The sequence below is a fragment of the Trichomycterus rosablanca genome, chromosome 22 (genome assembly GCF_030014385.1).
Source record: "Trichomycterus rosablanca isolate fTriRos1 chromosome 22, fTriRos1.hap1, whole genome shotgun sequence".
NCBI classification, from domain to species: Eukaryota; Metazoa; Chordata; class Actinopteri; order Siluriformes; family Trichomycteridae; genus Trichomycterus; species Trichomycterus rosablanca.
In genome coordinates, this window is record NC_086009.1 from 6,156,179 (window position 1) to 6,178,748 (window position 22,570).

Consider the following 22,570-nt stretch of genomic DNA (forward strand, 5'->3'; position numbering starts at 1 on the left):
GTAACTTTTTTAATCCTAATTGGTTAAAGTTTGTTGATATCCTTCCTAATTATCAGCATTCTAAATCTGTTAAATATAAAATGATGTCCTTTCAACTTTGTGGTAACAGTTTAGGGAATGTCCTCTCCTGTTTTTGCGCACAGCAAGGTCTACAAAGACACGGTTTGTTCAGTTTGTTTTAAAGAAACTCCAAACAGAGCTGAATATTAACACCTTGTTCTGATTCTGATCACTTCAAAATCTTACAATTTAATATGTATTTCCAGAAGAAGAGTAGAGGCTGTTATAGCTGCACAATGACAGCCAGCCAAACATGTGTGTATGTAGACACTTGACTTGCCGATAGCACTGCTGTAGATTTGATCCCTGGACCCCGGCACTAGTGAGCTCATTTTGGACAATTTTAAAACTGAATTATTGTCACAGGGACGCGGTTAGTAACAAATACCACATCCAAACCCCTTCCAGTACACGGATTTTAAATGTTCAGCCCACATCTACATAAAAGAAAGAACTAAGTTCTCACAGAATGTCTTCAATCAGCTTCATCATACTCCAATCCCTGTATAAAGTTGTTACAGAGTTTATTCACAGCTCTGTTAGAACAAGTTGTTCTCTAAAACTGCCCTGAGTCGTCGACGTGAGCCTGCAAGTCGACGCCAGACGGAAAAGAAAACAGGAGGGGAGCGAGAGATGTGCGAATAATAAGAAGGAAGTGTGAGAAATGGAGGCAGAGAGAAGGCGCTGACATGTGCTCCTAGTATATAACGCAACATTAAAGTGTCCTCCCGTTTCTATAAACGTCGGCCTGAAAGCCACGGGGCCCGGGCTCGGGCCGACGAGCTATTCCAAAGTTTGGCACAAACAAGCGAGCTAAGTATACGCTGGGCTTACCGAGTGACCCAGAAACACTGCCAAATGTGTCAGAGCTGAGGGAATTAAAAGGAGTGTTTTATGATGGAGTCTTCTTGTGGCTCGTTCTGAAGGAAATTATTGCGATATATGGTAATCCAAACACACAGTTTCAGATTCTAGAGTATCTGGCAGCGTCAACATGATTTTTAGACCTGTGAGAATGAACTCCATTACGTTACCGTGGAATATAATTACAACTCCCTGCTTTCTCTCTTTCTCTCTCAATATATCTGTGAGGCAATGGTCATGGGAGATTTAGAGAGCCCAACGTCAACTCCAGAAGAGTCATAAACAGTCAGAAGTGAAGCTGCTTCCAAGCTTTATTCTTAAGGCTTTAAGTCCAACGATATAATACAATCCAGCTTAAAAATTAAACCAGGAACTGTTTATCAAGCTTTATTAATGGGTGATAAAATTTGCGTTTAATCTTAAAGGACAGTATGTGTAAGGGTTATGCTTCTTTTTGGTTAAGATTCATGCCTGAAGTAAGCATTTTTTATTTGAAAATCAGTTAAAAATCAAACACTAGGGCGCTCAGGTGGCGCAGTGGGATATAGAAAACCAGCGCTGAGATTCTGAACACCCTGGTTCGAATCTCAGCTCTACTACCGGTCGGCTGGGCGACCTCTAGCAGGCAAAATTGACAGTGCCTACAGCAGACAAAATAGGCCACAGAGTCTGCTGGTTGGGAAAATAAGATTAGGTGGGAAAAGACCGGATTAATTAGTGGGTGGGGTCTTCAAATGCTGTGTAAGGACCCTATTTAGCACACCCTCCTCGAACGCAATTGGGATCCGCAGCAGCGGAAGACTAATTGGCTACGCTAAATCGGGAGAAAAAGAAAGAAAATGCATAAATAAATATTTAGCTAAAGGAGCATTACTAATGTTGAATAAGAACACCAGGCTTACGATTGACATTCTGATTAACTCCATAGATTTTCAGTAGAGTTAAGATCAGGGCTCTGTGCGGGCCACTCGATTCTCTGCACATGAAACTTGTCAGCTTGCTTCATCAAGGAAAAAGCCATGCTGGAACAGGAAAGGACCTTCCCAAGCTTTTGGCTCAATTCTACATACATATCCAAGTCAAAATAATGTGAACCTATTTTAATTGTTGACCTTACATAAAAACATAAAAATCTTGTTGACAAAAGCACTTCAAATTATGGTCAAATGTAAGTATCTGAATTAAATGGACATAGTTTAAAAAGGTACACACTTGGGTCTACAAGGGTCAACAAATTACACCGTCTGTGGATCTTTACATTCAAACTGTAGCATGGCACAAATCAGAGCAAGAATATAAAACTACATTTGTTCCCAGTACCACAGTGCCTTCAATAATTCTGAAATGGAAGACATTTAGCCCAAACTTGCACCTTTAAAGAGTTGGATCTCATCAAACTGGTTATTTAAAACGATAAATAAAATAAGTGTAAATTGTACATTAACGTGTAAATATGATTAAAACAAATGCTACTTAATAACAACTCTACACCATTAAACAGTGTCCATACAACTAATAATCAGAGCCAGTTGCCATGTTGGTGATTTAATTAATCCTCTAACATATGCGTCTCTGTCAGTGGCTGGTAAAAGCCGCCAAATAAAAGGACTTAATGCTGACAGAATTTCCTCTGATCTTCCTCTTCCTGTCTCCACATATGCGGCGCTTCGTGAATGTGTGTGCGTTTCATTTTTTGATTTCTTTTTCTCTGTCCAGTTCCTGGCACAATGCACAGGCAGACTGGCAGCCAATCAAATGCTCCCGTGACCCTCCAGTCTCGCCACGCTAACAAGCTGGCCAGCAGACAATCCTCGAGCTGTTGACCGGCTATATGACGCCAGTTATGTACACGTCCAAAGAAACGCGTCGTACGATAAAAAGCACCAAACAATCGCGTGCTGTCTGGTTTCCTGGCTCTGAACGTGAACCTGACTACATTCTCGTAGCACTTGAATTCATTAGTCGGGCGACGGTGCAGCACTTGGAAGGCACTGAGGGTGCAGGGAAAGCTGAATGAACATCGGAGCGAGGTGAATGTTAAGTGGTCTTTACGTCGACACACAGAGCGGCGGGTTTAATGAGGAATGACGAGGCTTCGTTCAGGTAGTGAATCACCTTTGGAGTGTAGCAGGGCGTCAGTCACACACACAGACGCACTCAAAACACGATCACTGCACCATCAATACTACTAGCATCATCATTGTGCTAACAGATGTCTTCTGTAACACAGTAGCTCCCAGAGCTGTCGACACATGGAGGCACCATCTGGACCAGAGCTCTGCTTATCTCCAGATTGCATGTGTATACGTGTGTGTATGTGCGCGTCAGTGTGTGTGTGTGGCATATTTCGACGACATAAGGCCTATGGCATCACAGGCGGCACACCTGAGTGTGTTTGCGTTTGTTTGCTTGGATTATGGTGTGTGTGAGTGAGTGTGTTCAGTTGTGGCGGGAGGTCTCAAGGCGGGGTTGTTTCACTAACCCACTAGCTAATGTATCACTTAGCTAAACACACAAACACACACAGTCAGAGATAATTGACCACCGCTGTGAATGTGTATCATTGTAATTAATCCATATTAATAATTGCAGCACAAACAGGGACAGATTAAAGGATTATCAGCAGCCAGAATAGGCTGAATTTAGCATTTTAATACCTACAGAGCCAGCTGTAGGTGACTAGCAAGGTACCTTGATGAGTAAAATGCTGCAGCCTCATAAGTAGGGCCCTACTAAATTAATGAGGACATTTTCCTTGGGTATTGAACCCAGGACCACAGTGCCACCTGACTAATGTAGTAATGACATAATAGTGGGAGTTTCTCTGTATGAGTGTATCAGGTACAGTAGTGTTGTTGGGATTTTAAAAACACTGTTTAAACCTTAAGGACTCAATATTAGGATCACATACACGGTTAGCAGTTATTGTAGCTGTTGTGTACTAAGAACACGCAATCATTATCTGGTCACTGGGGGTTCATTGGGGTGTCTCTTTTGATTGGTAAAAGGCGTACAGAGCGATAACAATGTGTACAGAGCAACAGATAGACTACAGTCAGTAACTGTTTACCCAAAATGTTACTCTGTATTGTAGGTGTAGCTTATAAAACAATAAATAACAGCCATACCGGACATGTGTACCTAATAAAATGCTCAGCTTTATATCTAGCACGTAAATCCTTACATACATTTGAGAACTATGAGTTCATCCTTCTAATTATGGACAATCACTCTGAACAGGAAAATGACTTCACAGACGGAACATGGTGCAGTGAAGCAGAAAGAGGGAGACAGATACAGAAAGAGTAAGTAACGGACAGTGAGACAGAGGGACAGTCAGGTCAGTCTGAATGCAGGTTGTGAGGTTGTGAGTGATGTAGAGCAGGTAAAGATAACGATAATGTGGTCTAACCATGGTAAGGAAACTGCACGCCATCGTTCTCATGCTTAATCTTCCTCTCCTGCATACTGGCCAAATGGTGCTGCACTGAAAACCCAAACAGGGGAGAAGAACAGAGTTACCAACATGACAGAGAAACAGAAAGACAGATTCAGGGATCAGGGTTAATGCACTTCACATTGTTTACACACATGCTGATAATCCCTGCAGTCTCAAAATTCATACCGTATCTCTGCTGTAAGGTCATTAGATTTATAATCAGCAAAGCTACATGAATCCGGAAGGTTAGTCCAAGTTAAGCATCATCAAGATCATACACATGAAATTCATTTTTCTATCAATCCTCTAGCTGGAGAGCAAAGCAGGAGATGGAGGGAGCACTTTGGAGAATATTAGGGCATGTCAATGCTTTGGTTTACATGCTGAGATGTTACACACTTCTCCTTTTCTGGTTGAGGTTACTGTGTTTAGAAATCACTGGGCACAATGCAGTAACACACTCCGGACAGGACGCCAACCCATAAATCAGACATAGCCAATTATGTCTGTACGTAGACGTCTGACCGACTGATAGCAACGCAGTTGATTTTAACCCTGAGACCACAGCAGTAGTGGGCTAGCGTAGTTTACCGCTTCTCTATCCAAGCGCCTCTGTATAAATATTATGTTGTAAAATCGCAGTGAATTAGGATTCAAAGGAACAGATCTTCAATTTTTTTTCAAATATTGACATTTTCCCCTTTTGTCTCTCAATCTAGTCATTTCCAATTCCTAATTATAAATGCGCTGACATTGCACAACCCCTGATCTGATCAAAGGAGACCCGGATCACCATAACCCTCCTCTAACATGTTTCTAATCTGCGCCGCTTTTTATCACCTGCCAGTGTTGGATTTCCACACACAGGTTGTGCAGGCAGTGGATTTACAATTTGAAATAGGAAATAACTATATTGGGAAATGTTTGAACAAAAAATAGTAGAAAATGTAGTACAAATGTGGTTATATTTACAGTCCCAAACATTTACCATTGGTTTACAACAAAAAACACATTCTCTATGCGTGCAACCTTTTCCTCTCTGCTTTGCTTTCCACTTCCCCCTCCCAAAAAACAAATCAAGATGAATACATGTGTTCAGGCGGATGAAAGGTCTGGGGCTGTTTAAATTTGTAAACTAAAGACTATATACAGTATTAAGTTTTATACCAGCACATTTCAAGTCCAGACAATTTAGCATCTAAACCAATCAGTAATAATACAGATCTTAAAATGCATTAAAATGTTCAACTGAAAACAAAAAAGTATTGTCTGAAGGGATTTCCAGAATACTCTGTGGTGAATTGTGATGGTACAGTGGCAAGCATTCTAATAGTACTAATTTATTCCTGACCGTGTCTGCCCTATAGCGGATAGTGGGGAACTGGGTGATGAAGGAGAGACTAAGGAGAGAGTAACATTTTAAAGCTGTCTTGCTTTCTGTGGTTCTGTAAGTGATCATATATTACAGCGGTTTTTAATATTAATATTTATTATTTTTTCTGTATATTGTCCCCCTTAATCTCCCAATCTAGTCATTTCCAATTCCCGATTGTGAATGCGCCGCACAACTTTCAATCGGATTAACGTTTCGAATCTAAGGCTGCTTCATATCACCTGTCAATGGTATTAAAATATTCTGACCTCTATGTGATCTCTTCTCACAAGACTTCTAAGTATGTCTGTGGGAATTTGTGCCCATTCAGTCAAAAGAGTATTTGTATGGCTGGACACTGATCAAGGTCAAGAAAGAGGTCAGGGCTGTGCAGGCCACTGGATTTTCTTTAAAACAATATTTTCTTAATTATTTTATAGACTTGCTTTGTTTACAGGTCCGTCCCTAAACTGTTGCTGCAAAGTTGGTAGCATATAATTTTCTTTAAATAAGTGATTTATTACACTTTCTAGCAACTGTTGCGGCTGAAACACATGAATTTAAAAATAAGAGGGAGTGTCTCAATACTGTCAGTGTAATATATATGTATACATGTCATATATACAGTATATCTATGAGATCTATTAACTCTGGTATCGGCGATGTTCTTGTCTATGTGAACAGACAGACTAGAATAAGGGTGATGGCTCTGTTTTTTGTTAGTGTGAGAGGTTACGTGGATATACCTGCATCAACATCGTTAGGCCAGCCGCTGGGTTGTGAGCCACCTGGTGCAGGGGAGCGTCCCGAGTAGAACACCTCATCCACTGGGCTCTCCATCTCACTGTCATCGATCGACTTACGCTTGTTTGAGCTACAAAAAGAAGGAGAGGGGGATTAAAACAGGGTGTCGTGAAAGCTAGACCTGACTTAACTGACGGCACATGAAGTTTTTCTGTGCAAGATTAGTGCATGATAAGTTAAATATGGAACAATAAAAGTGGTGGTGTAGTGACCTGAGGTATCCCAAAACTCAAAGTTCAAACACTCAACAGTGGTGTGCTAGCGTGTTGGACTGCTGTGACACCCAAGCACCCCAGGTAACTCTTTTATTCGATTATATTGATTAATCAATTAATAGTTTGTGTAGGATTAAATTAAAATGGCCTATGAAATGATTGTTTAAACAAATCATCTTTAGTATAAATTAAAACAAGTACGAGGGATCTTCAAAAAAGTTTCTGCATTTTTTAAACCCTATTTAATAAGAAGTGCAGTTAAGAATTTCACTTCTCTACATAGTCACCTTCCTTCCGATGTATTTTTCCCAGCGTCGTACCAACTTTTTAATGCCATCAGCAAAAAAAACGTTTTCACATCATCATCACATGTAAATCTTCTTCCCCTTAAAGCTTCTTTGAGCGTCCAAAAAGATGGAAATCAGATGCCGCTAAATCCAGACTATAAGCGTCTCTCAGTCACAACCAATTATCCCTCCTCCCACCTTCACCGCTTCCAACCAAAATACAAAAGTGCGGAAACTTTTTGAAGACCTCTCGTATAAGACAAACCCAGCACCTATTTTAATACAATGAACAATTTCCTTATGATGGAAAGCTGACAGTCTTTCTTTGGAACGATGAGAATGATTACAGAGCTTAGTGAGGAAACAGAGGAGGATGAAGAGAGCAGGCGGTGGGTTGTACCTCCGAGGGAGACTGCCGTACAGCTCCATCTCAGTCCTGCCGCAGTCCAGAAAACCAGGGAAAAGAATGCACAGTGTGTGAAAGCCAAAAGCACAAAGAGTAAATATGAGAGGAAAGAGAAAGAGGTAAAAGACAGACATTTAAAAATCCACAGAATAACGTCAGGAGCAGGAAAACGACGAGACAAAGATAAAGACAGAGTGAGGGAGAGCCACAGCCTGCCAAGACTCTTAAAGATCTCAGTTATGTGTGTGTGTGTACCTGGTCGATGGGGTGGACGTAATGGAACGCCGACCCAGGTTGATGTTGTAATATCCAGGACTGTCCAGGTCGGCCAGGGAGAAGTTGGGACCGGTAGCCGTGGCAACCGGAGCTAAAGATGAGAGAAGCATTATGTTATGATGTCATAATTTGTAAGAAGGATTTGTATGGCACATCAGCTGATGCTTTCTTGACCAACATCAGTGTCCAGCTGATGTGCCATACAAATCCTCCATCAGCTGAATAGGCACAAAGTCCCACAGTCCTGTAAGAAGCCTTTTTGTTCATATATTTGACTTAAGAGAAACTGACATATCAATCATCTGCACCTTTATGTCCATATTTGGCAAGGCAGAACGACATAATTCTGTAACCGTGACCTGCTGCCCATCTCCAATCTTTTTATTTGTGATGCTGTTATAGCTGAAAAGATCCAAATACTTTTGCCCGTATAGTGTTACAATTAGCACTTTGTTTCCATTGTTGCTGAAAGGACCATGAAATCATTGCATCATCTGAAACACTGGCAAGTGAGTAAAAGTGTGAGGTCAGTCGAGAAAAAAGAGGACGCGTGGTGGGTGACTCACTCTGCGACACGCGGACCAGCTCGGCCACGTTCCACACGCCTGAAGTCACAAAGCAGTCCTGGAAGCTCAAGTGGCCTGTGGAGAGAGAGTGAAACAACAACAGGGAATGAAACACAGCCCGCTACATCGCATACAGCACACTGGACACGAACAGCTGGACAACTTTGGTCAGTCCCGCTATATCAGAACTACAGCCTGAGCCGAGGTGTCCAGAAACGTCATGTTTTGTGGACTTGTGACATATCATGTGACATAAACATGACTTGTCATGAGTTGTCCATCATAACATCTGTCATAGAACATCTGGTTTGTCTGAAAACCTAGTGATCTCTCTACATAAATGCATTTTACATCATCCTACACACTCCTGAGAAAAGGGCTGTTTAAATTCTTAGATCCCTTAAAATGCTGCCTACTGAGGTGCCTTATTTCTTATTTCCAATCAGCGTCGCGGGAGGGGGGGTGCTGGAGCCTATCCCAGCTTTTCAATGGGCGCAAGGCACACAATAATACCCTGGACGGGACGCCAGTCCATCGCAGGGCAGACACAAATACACACACCCATTCACCTATAGGGCAATTCAGCGTCTCCAATTAACCTGACCCGGAGGAAACCCACGCAGACACGGGGAGAACATGCAAACTCCGCACAGAGTTTGGACCCAGACTGCCCCATCTGGGGATCAAACCCAGGACCTTCTTGGACATAAATTGGGAAAATGCATAAATAAAACAAGAAAAAAATGAAAATATTTATTTAATTTGACTATTTTTAATTATTTCATATATTTGAGTTAAGAGAAACTGACATGTCAATCATCTGCGCCTTCATGTCCAAATTGCCGACCATATTTGGCAAGGCAGAAGGACATAATTCTGTAACCGAGACCTGATGCCAATCTCCAGGCCAGATTACAAATTCTTTTTTTGTGAATGTGTTTAAAGGAACCATTTAAATTCGATTGATCACAGCAAGAAAAGTTATGGGCAGGAAAGTTATCTTCATTCTGACCCCTTCAGAGACCCATAAGAATTTTCTTGCTATATCTGAAAATCCTAACGCTGAAAATTCTGATGCCATTTTCTACCACGTCTGGCACTCAAGACTGAAAATTAAGACTTACACTTAATGTAGAGCCAGGTCCCCTTTGGTTCCTTTCATCTTGTCAGACTAATCATCCCAAATTTGTTCTCACAGTAGGCGAGTATTTTAGGAGTGCATTTACTTTCTGGTAAAAACTCCAGGGTTAATTGATGAGCTTGTAACTGTATTTTAAACGATCGTCGTTTAGACGAGCCGACAAGTTCCAAGGTTGAGAACCCTGAGTTTGGAAAATTTGATTGACACAAAATTGGAGCACTGAGACTCTCCGTTTTTTGGGTTTCATAATGAATCATTAGTTAAACTTTTGATTTTGAAGGTGTTGGAGAGGAGTTAAGTGTGAGTGGAATTATTGTAGATTTTGGGTTCTGTTTTGGCAGAATTGAAATGATTACTAGTTTAATTGGGATATATAAAAAATTTCTGTAAGACAATACTGTCGCTGAAAAGCCACAAACACAAAGTATAGGGAAAATATCAGGTGGCCAAAATAATGGAAACAAAGTAACAAATGAACGTCTCAAAAACATCAGCAGCTCCCAACGGAGAAAAATGATAAAAAAGGTCAGTGGGGGTCCTATGATGGTCCGATTTGATGATAGATGGGGTACAGTGGGTGACATTATAGGTGTACCTAATACATCGCTTAGGACTCACCATTGGGTGGCGGCTTGACGTCTGCTTCTCCTTGCTGGTTTGAGTTCTCTGATTGTCCAGATTCTGCTAAAATAAGAACAGTGAGGAATTAGATCCAGTCCCAAACACAGTGATGGGTTAAGTATAGAGATACATCTAGAAGGTTCTTTGCTACATCAGAATAAATGTATGATGACACAACAGGAAGTGAGTTGTAGAAGACATGAAACAGATCACTGAGGTTTCGTTTTCAATGCACTCAGCGGTGCTATCGGCTGGCCGGGTATGACCACGAGTCCTGCAACGGTTTGTCATCCTGTCCAGTGTACAACACGTATGTCTGGTCTTAGAAATGCTTGTTTGAAGAATGAAGATGACAGCCTTTATTTGTCATATATACATATACACGTGTACAGTACGATGAAATTCTTTCTTTACATATCCCTGCTCTTTTGGAAGCTGGGGTCGACCACTGTACGGCTCCCATGGAGCAGACAGGGTTAACGGCCTTGCTCAAGGGGCCAACAGTGGCTGCATAGTAGAGGCTGGATTCGAACCGACTGATCTGATTGATAGGCCAAAGCTCTACCCACTAAGCTACCACTGTCCCAATAAATATATAAATATGGCCCACTAAATGGCAGAATATTAATGCCTATGGTTTTAGGCATTGCACATCCCTATAATTCCATCTTTAAGACTGGTTCCATGACACGGCCTACTGTATAACACAATAAAACAGTATTTCATGAAAGCTAGGCTTCGCTATGGGCCCATATAGCATGTGGACTGATTTGTGTGCAGCCATACTAACGTTTGTATAACGTCTCCACAGGCTCGTAAGCAAGCTGACACTGAAGAGAGCCTAGATCCATGCTGTATGTTGTACTTGGCCCAGATTCAGTGACTTTCCTTTTGCTATCCAGTGTGTTTCGGTAAATGTACGCCCATATGTATATATTTATATATATACAGTGAGAGAGAGTAATCCTCCTCAAGGTGGGTGTTAATCGCTAACCAACAAACAAGCTTTGCACACGGTTCCCTCAATATCCAAATATGAGAATATACAAATATGAGAATATACAAATATGAGAATATACAAATATGAGAATATACAAATTTGAGTTTGCTCCCATGGCAGACGCTAGTCAGCCGGCCACAATCTCACAATCAGGCTATCAGACCTAAATCAAGAGGAACCGATAGTGAGGAACGAGACACTGGCGAGATGAGAACGTGGACAAAAACCAAGAGCTCTTTTTTTTCTCTCGTTCGCTCCTTTTCTCTCTAGCTTGCGTTTGCTCTGCAGAATCCTGGCAGCCATTTTAGCATTTGGCAGCCATTTTAGTGCTGGCGGTGTTGAAGGATTCCTGCTAGCTTAGCGATTGTAACCCCCCCCTCAGTAACACAGTGACACTGCTATTAGAGATGGAAACACCTTGCTTAACCTAGATATACAATCAGCATTATCATGACATGATGAGATCTGGTGACTTCTGGCTAAACCAGCTAGGAGTCGAATGCTAATCCAGAGTCGTGTTATGTTGACCCAACGGTTCGGGCATTAAGGGTTTGATTATGGTCAATTTTACATGCATATGTGTTAAACACGAGACAGATAAACATAGCGGATTAGCGTCTCTTCTGTCTGATTATTTGATGTGTAGCAACATTGCTAAAGAATAATAATAAGTAATTGGTTATTTGGACAACACCAGCAACTACATACGCTCTTAATGTTAAATCCGTAGCTTCTCTGTGGTAACATAATCATAAATCAATATCTATTTAGGGGTGGAATGATAGACAACACAACAACATGGGTCCAGGGGCCTCGTGTCCAATCCTCGTCTCTTATTTCTGAGTGATTTTGCTGATTCATCGGCAGTCACATTGTCTTCTGCTGCTGTGGATTCCTGATTCCGTTCAAGGAGGGTATATCGCTGCTCACGTGCCCACCGACCCCTTCTTTACGCCCGTGCTTCTGCACAAGCGCCTCGGTCTGCTAGCCAGGGTCCTTGTACAGCGTCTGAAGAATCCACCCACTTGGTCCGGTTATTTTCCCCACCATAGGGAAGACACGGTGGCCAATGTTTGTGTCTGCTGCAGGCACTGCCAATTGTGCCCGCTAGATGGCGCCCAGTCGACCGGTAGCAGAGTCGAGATTCGAATCGGGGTGTTCAGAAGGTTTTCAAACAGACCCATGGACTCCACAAGACATCTGAGTCTTGTGGTATCTGGTACCAGGATATTACCAGCAAGACCGTCAACTCTGCCATCTCTTCTACAGGTACCACATCCGTCCACATGATTCTGGAGAAAACAGGAGTCATGTGACCAGTTGATTTTCTTCCATTGCATCCATGTCCTATGTCCAGTTCCCATGCCTATCTTAGGCGCAATAGGATTTAGCATGGGCACTTTCATGGGCCTCAAACACAGATGAAAATTCGATGTGTGTTCTGACCCTTTCACCTCATCACCGTTTCTGTTGGTCAGTACCAGACGCCAGAGCCGCTTTGGCCACTCAACATCCCATCTGTAGGGTCTCGGCACAGCCACCCATGAGCACCTCTTACTGTTTTGGAGCTTGTTTGACCATAATGTGACCATAATGCCTGATCAGATCTGATAGGTTTGCTTTCGAAATCAGACGAACGTCTTTACACGGTGTTAACGTCTGTTAGGGCTTGTTTATCTTGCAAAACGTCTCTCTCACTCAGCAGCAGCTGACCACTTAGCATTTATCTGACCATGAACTCCGTTTGACCTTTCATCTGCCATTTATTGCTCCCAGCTCTGTGTGTGAGTGTGCGTGTGTATTAGACCGTTATTAGACGCCTATTGACCCCTGTGTCTCCCTCTTTCATTCAGAATACATGCTGCTCACTGTTCACACAGCAATGACAAAACATCCCAGATTAAGCTTCTCATTGTCCTCACATCACCCGTACACCATGTCCGATGGGCATGTAGGGGCAGCTGTTGAGTTTGAAAGTACTTCCTGTTTCTCAGCAGGATGTCAGCTTGGAAGCATCCAAAGAATCCGGCATGACCAACGCAACAGTCTAGTGCAGTCTAGCTTTACATGTTGTCAGTGTTCGATTAATAAAAGTCAAATTGTTTTTATTTCATTTTCCTGTTTTACCAGTTTTATTCTGGACAGGATTGCAACAGGTCCGGGTTACACATGGAAACACCATAGACAGGGTGGCAAGGCTTAAGTTATCCCTCCCTGATTGACGTCAGTTGCGCCTTGTTGAGTGGTAGTTTGCTCCAGGTGGAAGTGTTTCCATTTATCATGGTTTCTTACTCTCAGAGTTGCCAGCTCCTCTGTTGGAAAAGCCATGATGCCAGCCTCAATCCTGTCCGGTTTTCTGCAGGTGTATGAGGCCAGTACAATTTTATCTTTGTTACTGCCTCTTTAGGCATCACAAGGGAACTACTCTGGACAAGCAATCTGCCCCAAAGGCTGTGTGAGGTCCCTTTTCTGGAGCGGGCTATACGTTTGGACCTAAGCTGGGTGCAGGCTGCAAACCAGTTTGTTGAGGTGCATTTTTGTCCCTGGCTTGTTAGGGGTTTGATTTCTTTTCTCTTTGTTAGGAGAACTGGGTTGTCGCAAGCGTTCTGAGCAGGTTTCATGAAGTTGGTGTAGAGGAACTCCACTGGACCCAACCTCAACCCCAACGGACTAAAACAAAAATTGCAAGCCAGGTCTTCTTGTTTAACATCAGTATCTAAAAAAGATCTTTTGACTAAATGGGCACAAATTTCCACAGACATATCCTAATGTTTTGTGGAAAGGCTTGCCACAAGAATGAAGGCTGTAGGGCATCCAGGTGGCGCAGCAGGATATTTGGCTAGAGTATGAATCTCAGCTCTGCTACCGGTCGGCACAGTTGGCAGTGCCTGCAGCAGACAAGATTGGCCACTAGTCTGTTGGGTGAGAAAAGATTGGAGTAAAAAGGGGGTGGGGTCTTCGTTGCTGTGTAAGGACTCTGGTTAGTTGCCCGAGGTGCCTGTACAGAAGTGGAAGAACGTGGAGATCAGAGTGTGACTCTCCGTGTGCAAATCTAACGACGTATGGGTGAATAAGAGGGGGTCAGCGGACTACATACGCTACTGTAGTAAAAAGGGGGGGTGGTCTTCGTTGCTGTGTAAGGACCCTGGTTAGTTGCTCGAGGCATCTGTATAGAAGTGAAGGAACGTGGAGCGTGCGTGAGACTGGCCTCATGTGCAAATCTATCTAAGTATGGGCGAATGAGAAGGGGTCAGCGGACTGCGTACGCGACTGTAGTAAAAAAGGGGTGGGGTCTTCATTGCTGTGTAAGGACTCTGGCTAGTCACCCATGGAACTTGTACACAAGTGGAGGAATGTGGCGATCAGTGTGTGACTCTCCGTGCGCAAGACTGGCCTCACATACGAATCTACTGAAGTATGGGCAAATAAGAAGGGGTCAGCAGGAGAGCGTGTTAGGCAAATATAGCCTTTACAGATGCGATCAAGGTCCCTAGCAATGGAAGACTAATTGGGAGAAAATAATAAAAAAGGACAGGTGTCCCAATACTTTTATCCATTTAGTAAAGCATTAAAAAAAGCCATACGATAAATATCACTCCCTCACTCACTTTCTTAACCGCTTATCCAATTAGGGTCACAGGGGGGTGCTGGAGCCTATCCTAGCTTTTCAATGGGCGCAAGGCGCCAGTCCATCGCAGGGCAGACACACACACACACACACTCACCCATTCACCAATTCAGTGTCTCAGATTAACCTGACTGCACGTTTTGGACAGTGAGAGATAACCGGAGCTCCCGGAGGAAACCCACACAGACACGGGGAGAACATGCAAACTCCGCACAGAAAGGACCCGGACCGCCCCACCAGGGGATGGAACCCAGGACCTTCTTGCTGTGAGGCGACAGTGCTACCCACCGAGCCACCGTGACAATACAAATGAATACATATTAATATCAAATGATGAGGAAGAACTAGATGTGATTTTGTGGAAAAGTGTGTGACTTCGATAACTGACTTAATACTCGCTTAATTAACTCCAAATGTAAACGTTTTAAAGACAGCAAATAAAAATGAACATCCACACAGTATAAAAATATTTAATCCGAATGAATAAAACTCAGCTGCCACCTCCACACCGACAGAGAACACACACACACACACACACACGGCTCTCCATACAACACAGAAGAAAGAAAGAAAGAACTGCTAGCCCAACTGGGTTTAGCATAAGAGGTTTATCGGTATGTTGCTAAACATTTCTGACCCTTTTTTTAATCCTTAATGCGCTTAAAATGTTCCAAGCCCTTCTAATCCCCGAGGCGATCCCACACAGATGTTTGTTGTGCTCTTTTACTGAAGTATTTTATTTGAGAACCCCCCCTTCCCACCGCTTTGCACATTATTCGTTTCCTATCTTATAAAAGCACACTTGATTCGGTGCCGGCGCCCCCTCACCTGAGGCTCCTCGGCAGGCGCTTTTTAAGGACGCCCCCTGCGAGGGCCTTGCGTTGGAATGCTTCATCAGGCGCAGTCAGATCAGTCAGTTTAGAGCTAAAGTGTGTGTGTGGGGGCTACCTGCTTGCAGTTGCACGCAAGTGTGTGTGTCAGTGTGTGTGTGTGTCAGTGTGTGTGTGTGTGTGTCAGTGTGTGTGTGTGTGTGTCAGTGTGTGTGTGTGTGTGTGTCAGTGTGTGTGTGTGTCAGTGTGTGTGTCAGTGTGTGTGTGTCAGTGTGTGTGTGTGTGTGTCAGTGTGTGTGTGTCAGTGTGTGTGTGTGTGTCAGTGTGTGTGTGTGTGTGTGTGTGTCAGTGTGTGTGTGTGTGTGTGTCAGTGTGTGTGTCAGTGTGTGTGTGTGTGTCAGTGTGTGTGTGTCAGTGTGTGTGTCAGTGTGTGAGTGTGTCAGTGTGTGTGTGTCAGTGTGTGTGTGTGTGTGTCAGTGTGTGTGTGTGTGTGTCAGTGTGTGTGTGTGTGTGTGTGTCAGTGTGTGTCAGTGTGTGTGTCAGTGTGTGTCAGTGTGTGTGTCAGTGTGTGTGTCATTGTGTGTGTGTGTCAGTGTGTGTGTGTCAATGTGTGTGTGTCAGTGTGTGTGTGTCAGTGTGTGTGTGTCAGTGTGTGTGTGTGTGTGTCAGTGTGTGTGTGTGTGTCAGTGTGTGTGTCAGTGTGTGTGTGTCAGTGTGTGTGTGTGTGTCAGTGTGTGTGTCAGTGTGTGTGTGTCAGTGTGTGTGTGTGTCAGTGTGTGTGTCATTGTGTGTGTGTGTGTGTGTGTGTCTGTGTGTGTGTGTGTCTGTGTGTCAGTGTGTGTGTGTGTCAGTGTGTGTGTCAGTGTGTGTGTGTCAGTGTGTGTGTGTGTGTTTACTGACAATTGTCAAAGGCAAATGGTATTACAACAGAGTACCCGCTATGGGACCACAGAATGCATTTACAGGTTTCCCATACATCCTTATGGGAAAAAATACCTCAAAACTTCGTCTTTAAAACTCGACACCACTCCCAGAACCAACTGACGTCAGGTTTCAAGGTACCACTGTATTAGAATCCAAACACGAGGATCCGTACAAATATTTGTTTATTTCGACAGTCGTGCCAACCCTTAATATAAACGTCGAGTGGGACTCTGGGTCTGTGTGCAGCTGAACGTGAGCAGTGTGTGCCTGTGCCTGTGTGTGTGTGTGTTTGGCCCGGGTCGTGCCAGAGAGGAGCAGGTGTGCTGAGATCTGCCCTGCGCTGCCTGCTGCCCATCTGTGTGCCCGTCTGTGCCCGCTCCCTGCCAACTACACGCCCAGTGCAGACGGAGAAAGAGACGGAGAGGGAGGGAGAGAACTCCAGGTCTGGAATTAAGAGCGCGAGAGAATTGGACAGAAAGAAGTTGAATTGTGGGTAAACCTGTTGTGAAAGGTGTGACCTGTGGAAGGGAGAAGCGTTGGATTGTGAACGGTTGGACTGAGCTTGTGGTTGATGTTCTACTTTTTACAAGCTGCTGTTTTTTTTACAATAGACCAGTCATAAACTGAGAGTACAAAACAGTTCATGCTCATGTAGAAGCTACTACACATACAACATTGGACTGTGGGAGGAAACCGGAGCTCCCGGGAGGAAACCCACACAGAAAAGACCTGAGCCGCTCCACCTGAGAATCGAACCCGGTCCTGGTTCTTCCTGTGAGGCGACAGTGCTTCCCAACGAGCCATCGTGCCGCCCGAACTGACATCTTAAACTCGCAAATTTGAATCTCATTTCTGTTACCGGCAGGCTGGACGCCTACATGGACAGTGATTGGCTCATCCAAGAGTGGGAATGCAGGATGGGATTCCTTATAAGTGTTGCAATTACAATCTCTGCTGGAGATAATGGAGATCGGTGGGTGACTCTCCACGCACAAGACTGAGCCTCATATAAACTTGCTGCGTACAGGTGAAAAGAAGCTGTCGGCTACTGCACACGTGTCGGGGTGTGTGTTAGTCACGGCTCTTCTGGGTCTGGAGTGGAGGTCAGTAACAGTAGAGAGGAAGGGTAATGCAATTGGGTAATTGGATGCGACTGGATTGGGAGGAGTTTTGGGGTAAAGATGCAAAACTATGTTATATATATATATATACATGTATATACATATATATAGGTTTCCATCTATATTTTATTTATATATATATATATATGTGTGTGTGTGACAGTATACAATCTAAGCAATTAAGGCGTTAAGGGCCTCACTCAAGGGTCCAACAGTGGTGGGGCTTGAACCAACAACCTTATAATTACAAGTCTAGTACCTTAACCACTAGGCTACAACTGCCTTATTAACTTTTTTGTTTTTTTTATGGCTGCTTGATTTGGTTTGACACTTTTGCCAATTTTCTTTAATGCCTGTGTAGAGACAAAAAATGATTTTTTTTCTGCTTTTAGCACCAAATCCGCCACCAGCGTAAACACTAACTGATCATTTATGTCTTTTCTTTCTCCTCAGTTTCTAAATTTAACATTAATACGGTTCGGATTTTTCTGTCAGCTGGCACGTTGGGTTTGAAGCTTTTTATATGTGACTTTTCTGCCTATGAAAATAAATGAAAGTAGTTCCAGAACCAACGCTGTTGTAAAAGCGGGGGCACAAACTGTTCAGTCGTTCTGTTTTTATGTGGAGCCGCAATTTCTTTGGACTGCCAGCAACATGAACAGTCCAGTACAGACTGTTATGCCAAAGTCACTGATTGGATAGTAGGAAAATTTGGTATTAAAAATCGTTTGCTGGAATGGTGGGATGATAAAAACCTAGAAAGTGATTATATTTAGTTTTGATGAGGTTTTGCTGGTAATATCAGGAAAACAGTACAATCAACAATACCAGAGGAAAAAATGAAATCAGTTGGGTAAAAAAATGGTATATTTTATTTTACTTTTAGCTACTCCAGTATTTGGAGCAATACTTTCACACCCTCTTTCTATCATCCTGGCTTGAGAATGACACTGAGAGTGCACTGACAAGTGTACCTTCCAATGGCTAGGCTGTTCGGATGCTGCCACCTACCCTCAGACATAGCCTCTGACATTGTCTGTGTAAACGCCCGACCGGCTGAAAGCACAGATGAGATTCGAACCCTAGTTGAAAATGGAGCATCATGTTAATAAACATCATGTTTATTAATTAAATTAGGATTTTAACATCATGTTTTACACGCAGGTTACATTCATGACAGGACAGATAATTACTGGTTACATAAGATTCATCTGTTCAAGTTTTAACGCCAAACACAGTAATGGACAGTAATGGATTTTGTATGTCTTTGGACTGTGGGAGGAAACCGGAGCTCCCGAAGGAAACCCACACAGACACGGGGAGAGCATACAAACTCCACACAGAAAGGACTTAGAGTGCTCCACCTGGGAATCGAACCCAGGACCTTCTAGCTGTGAGGCGACAGTGCTACCTTATACATCACGTTAACAGATCACACCAGCCAATAGCTCAATTTGCCATTACCCTTCCTGTGCAGCTACAAGAAAAGGGTTGCTTCTAGGGCTTGTGGGTGGACCGGGTACCCAAGCATACCCTGACACAAAGAGTGTCAAGAAGGTGACAGAAGTGACCGAATAAATGGTCAAACAACAGCAAAAACAAGCAGGAATAAATTAAGGAGAGGTATAATGGGTGGACTGGATGAGGAAAGAAGCCGAGAGAAAGTGACAGAGGGAATAAAAGAATTGCAGGAGGGGGAAGGGAGGCAAGACTGGCATGATGCCCATCTCTTTCATGTTCTATCTGGGCGTCCTCTGGTTAGAGAGATGTACAGGCAGATGTAAAGAGCTGTCTGGCACGGACGCAGCACTCCACACAGACAGCTGCTCCCCCCCTCCCAGATAATAGCGCAGCTCTAATCCATACGTTCGGCCCGCGTTTAATCCGTATGGCAGTGGCTTCCAGCGATTGAGGCCCGTGAGAAAGCCACCGTCCATAGCGTGCTGCCCGGCCTGCCAGTGCCTTAATCAGCACGTGTGATTGGATTTATTCGAGGAGCTTATAGCAGGGCTGCGACTGGGGCGCCGATTTATCAATTACAACCTGCCATCCTGACTTTCACTAATGCCGAACAGACTGTGGCTATCGAGTCGCTGACCACAGTGGCATCGCTTGCAATAAAACAGTTCTATCCAGAGGCTTCTGCTACAAAGTGCATTCATTCCGAGTTGATTTATGACAGATGTGGGTAATCAAAGAGAAGAAACAAACAAGCAGCTGCCACCAGGGGGTACACACAAGAGTTTTATTACTCCAACAGTTCATAGCACACTTGGTGACATGAGGATTGACCTTCTGGCTAACTTTTATTTTTATTTCAGTTCATTTGACCACCACTTTATCCTGGTCAGTGTCACCGTGGGTCCAGGTATCCCCGGAATCACTGGGAGCAATGTAGTAACACACACCTGACAGGACACCACCCCCTTCAGTCCCCAAAAAACTCCAGACATACAATATAAACAAATGGATTGGGATCACCTTTTTATTTTTAAACAGGTGTAATAAATCAATTTAGGGAAGGCCCTATCCTGTTCCAGCACAACTGTACCCCAGTGAACAAAGCAAGGTCTATAAAGGAACTGAATTAAAGAAACTTGGTCAGCACAGAGCGACTTTGGAATGAATTGAAACCTCAATTAAGGTTTTCATGACCAACATGTTGTATGAATGTTGTTGTCACTCAATTTTAATGCATTTTCAAAATGGGATGACAAACAAGCTTGTTCTATTTTACTGTGTTAAATTCTATTTTGTCTTATTTAATTTGGTTCTATTTTATTCTGTTTAATTCTATTCTGTCTTATTTAATTGTGTTCTATTTTATTCTGTTTAATTTTAATTTGTTCTATTAAATTTTGTTCTATTTTATTCTGTTCAATTTTATTTTTTATATTAAATTCCGTTCTATTTTATTCTGTTCAATGCTATTTTGTATTGTTAAAATTTTGTTTTATTTTATTCTGTTCAATTCTATGTACAATTAAATTGTGTTCTATTTTATTCTGTTCAGTTCTGTTTTTTCTGTTAAATTTGGTTAATTTTTTTCTGTTCAATTTTATTTTGTACTGTTAAAATTTTGTTTTGTTTTATTCTGTTTAAATCTATTTTGTTTAATTTAATTTTTTTCTATTTTGTGCTGTTCAATTTTATTTCATTCTGTTGAATTTTGTTCTATTTTATTTTATTCTGTTTAATTCTATTTTGTTTAATTTAATTTTGTTTTATTTTATTCTGTTCAATTCTATTTAGTTTTATTTATTTTGTGTATAAATACTTTATTTTGTACAATATTTTTTAAATATTATTGATCATAAAATCTAGTAATTATAAATAAAAAATAATGTCTGTTGCTCTGAAACTAGAACACAACTGTAGACTGAATGTTGGTGCTCATCGACGCTAATTCTGAACTTCTAACCTAGTCATCCAAATACAGCACCAGATCCAACGTCGCAACATCTGAGCCTCCCGAAATCTTCCCTGTAACCTCACGTCGGATTAAGTGGCACTGACGGTGGTTCTGAAAGTCAAGCCATCATGAGTCTTATCCACTCAAGATCCACTTATGAGAGAAGTGGAGGACAGATCAGGTCCAAATTCACAGGACTGATCTGATTCTCTGCCCTCGCTAAACGAACGTGTCGTACAGAAAAGAGCCCGTAAAGCAGTTTCAGGAAAAACGAATTAAAAAAATGTGATAAAGATACGTGGGGGATGATACGCGGTGCTTCCCGCTGGGGATCACTCTATATGTGTGCGATTGTGGAGTCTTAATCATGTGATGGCACCGTGTGCCAAAAAGCGGGACTATAAGTAAGTTGGTGAGAAAAAGAAAAGAGAAAGCGAGTGAGAGAGTGAGAAAGTGGGTGTGAGTGGGGTTGGAAATGCTGTGGGAACCGAAGTCTTGCCAAGAAAGCGGGTAGAGAGACAGAGAGAAAAAAGATGTTGGCAGAGAGCGGAGGCGGCGAGAGTGACGGAGAGTGATAAATGTAGAAGGAAAGACAAAGAGATTGAAAATTGTGTTGGGGGGTGAGACAGGCAGGTGTGGTGATGCAGATGAGAGCGCTTATGCCTCAACGATATGCGAAAGGATGAGCGTAATGCAAAGATGTTAAAATGTTAAGTATGAAGTGAAGTTGAGAGACCAGCCTACAAGGATGATGGACTCCACAATGATCATGGCATGTGAGATCCAGCGCAAAAAATGTCAAGTTGGCCGAATCCTACTGGCTCTACTGGAATAAAATCCATAAAGCAGATATGATAGGCTATGCAATGGATTAGCGTCCTGTCTGTGGTTTGTTACTGCATTGCGGCCAATGGTTTTGGGGGAAAACACAGTGACCCCGACCAAGATTCTCGGAGAGTCCATGGAAAAGCACTACTTAATTCTGATGTTCATCAAACCACTCTGGAATCCTTAAAAAAACAGTGCAGGTGAAATAAAAAGTAATGCAGAATATATGTGACGGCCAACCTGAAAGCTGGTCGGCCAAGTGGCCACCTCAAAGCTCAATGGTGACTGGCTGTGCAGGACGGAGAGCCTGAGATGAGATGGCCACTTGGCCGACCAGCTTCCCGCCTGTAAACTGGCCAAATAAACTTGTGGATAATGACTCAGAACTGAGGAGACACGTTTTACAAGCGTGTAAAACCACAAATAGACGACAATAAATAAATGATGCCTGTTTAAACAATTGTGGGCGGCACAGAGAACGCTGGATTTAGTTAACGACAGTTTCAAGAGGCGTGCTGCATAAGCGCTTCGGAAAAGTCACAGAAATCTGAAATCAAGACATCAAGAGTCGAAAACAAAAAGTGTAAACAGAAAAGCAATAGAAATAAAACACAGTAAGTTAGAGAGTAAGGGAGAGTAAAAAGAACTGAATAGAACTGAACATAAGCAAGAAAGATGCAGTAAGAAAACAAAACAGTAAAAAGAACAGAGGGCATATAAGAAAATAGAATAAAAATAACAGAAAAGAACAGAATAAATTAGAGCAGAATAGAATT

At 42.7% G+C, this 22,570-nt stretch overlaps 1 protein-coding gene across 8 annotated transcripts in view; it reads right to left on the reverse strand.

Moving 5' to 3' along the window:
- The window catches only part of nfixb (nuclear factor I/Xb), a 158,662-nt gene that overhangs the window by 19,007 nt on the left and 117,085 nt on the right, over positions 1-22,570 (reverse strand). For 4 of the 8 annotated variants that reach the window (XM_062984700.1, XM_062984701.1, XM_062984694.1 and 1 more), the window contains exons 4-9: positions 10,049-10,114; positions 8,290-8,364; positions 7,703-7,814; positions 7,442-7,477; positions 6,482-6,609; positions 4,337-4,411 (exon numbers count right to left, since the gene is read on the reverse strand). In XM_062984700.1, the coding sequence (XP_062840770.1) occupies positions 4,337-4,411; positions 6,482-6,609; positions 7,442-7,477; positions 7,703-7,814; positions 8,290-8,364; positions 10,049-10,114 (492 nt within the window). The remainder of the gene's footprint in view (positions 1-4,336; positions 4,412-6,481; positions 6,610-7,441; positions 7,478-7,702; positions 7,815-8,289; positions 8,365-10,048; positions 10,115-22,570) is intronic. The other 4 variants (XM_062984702.1, XM_062984697.1, XM_062984695.1 and 1 more) reach the window with 3 other exon arrangements.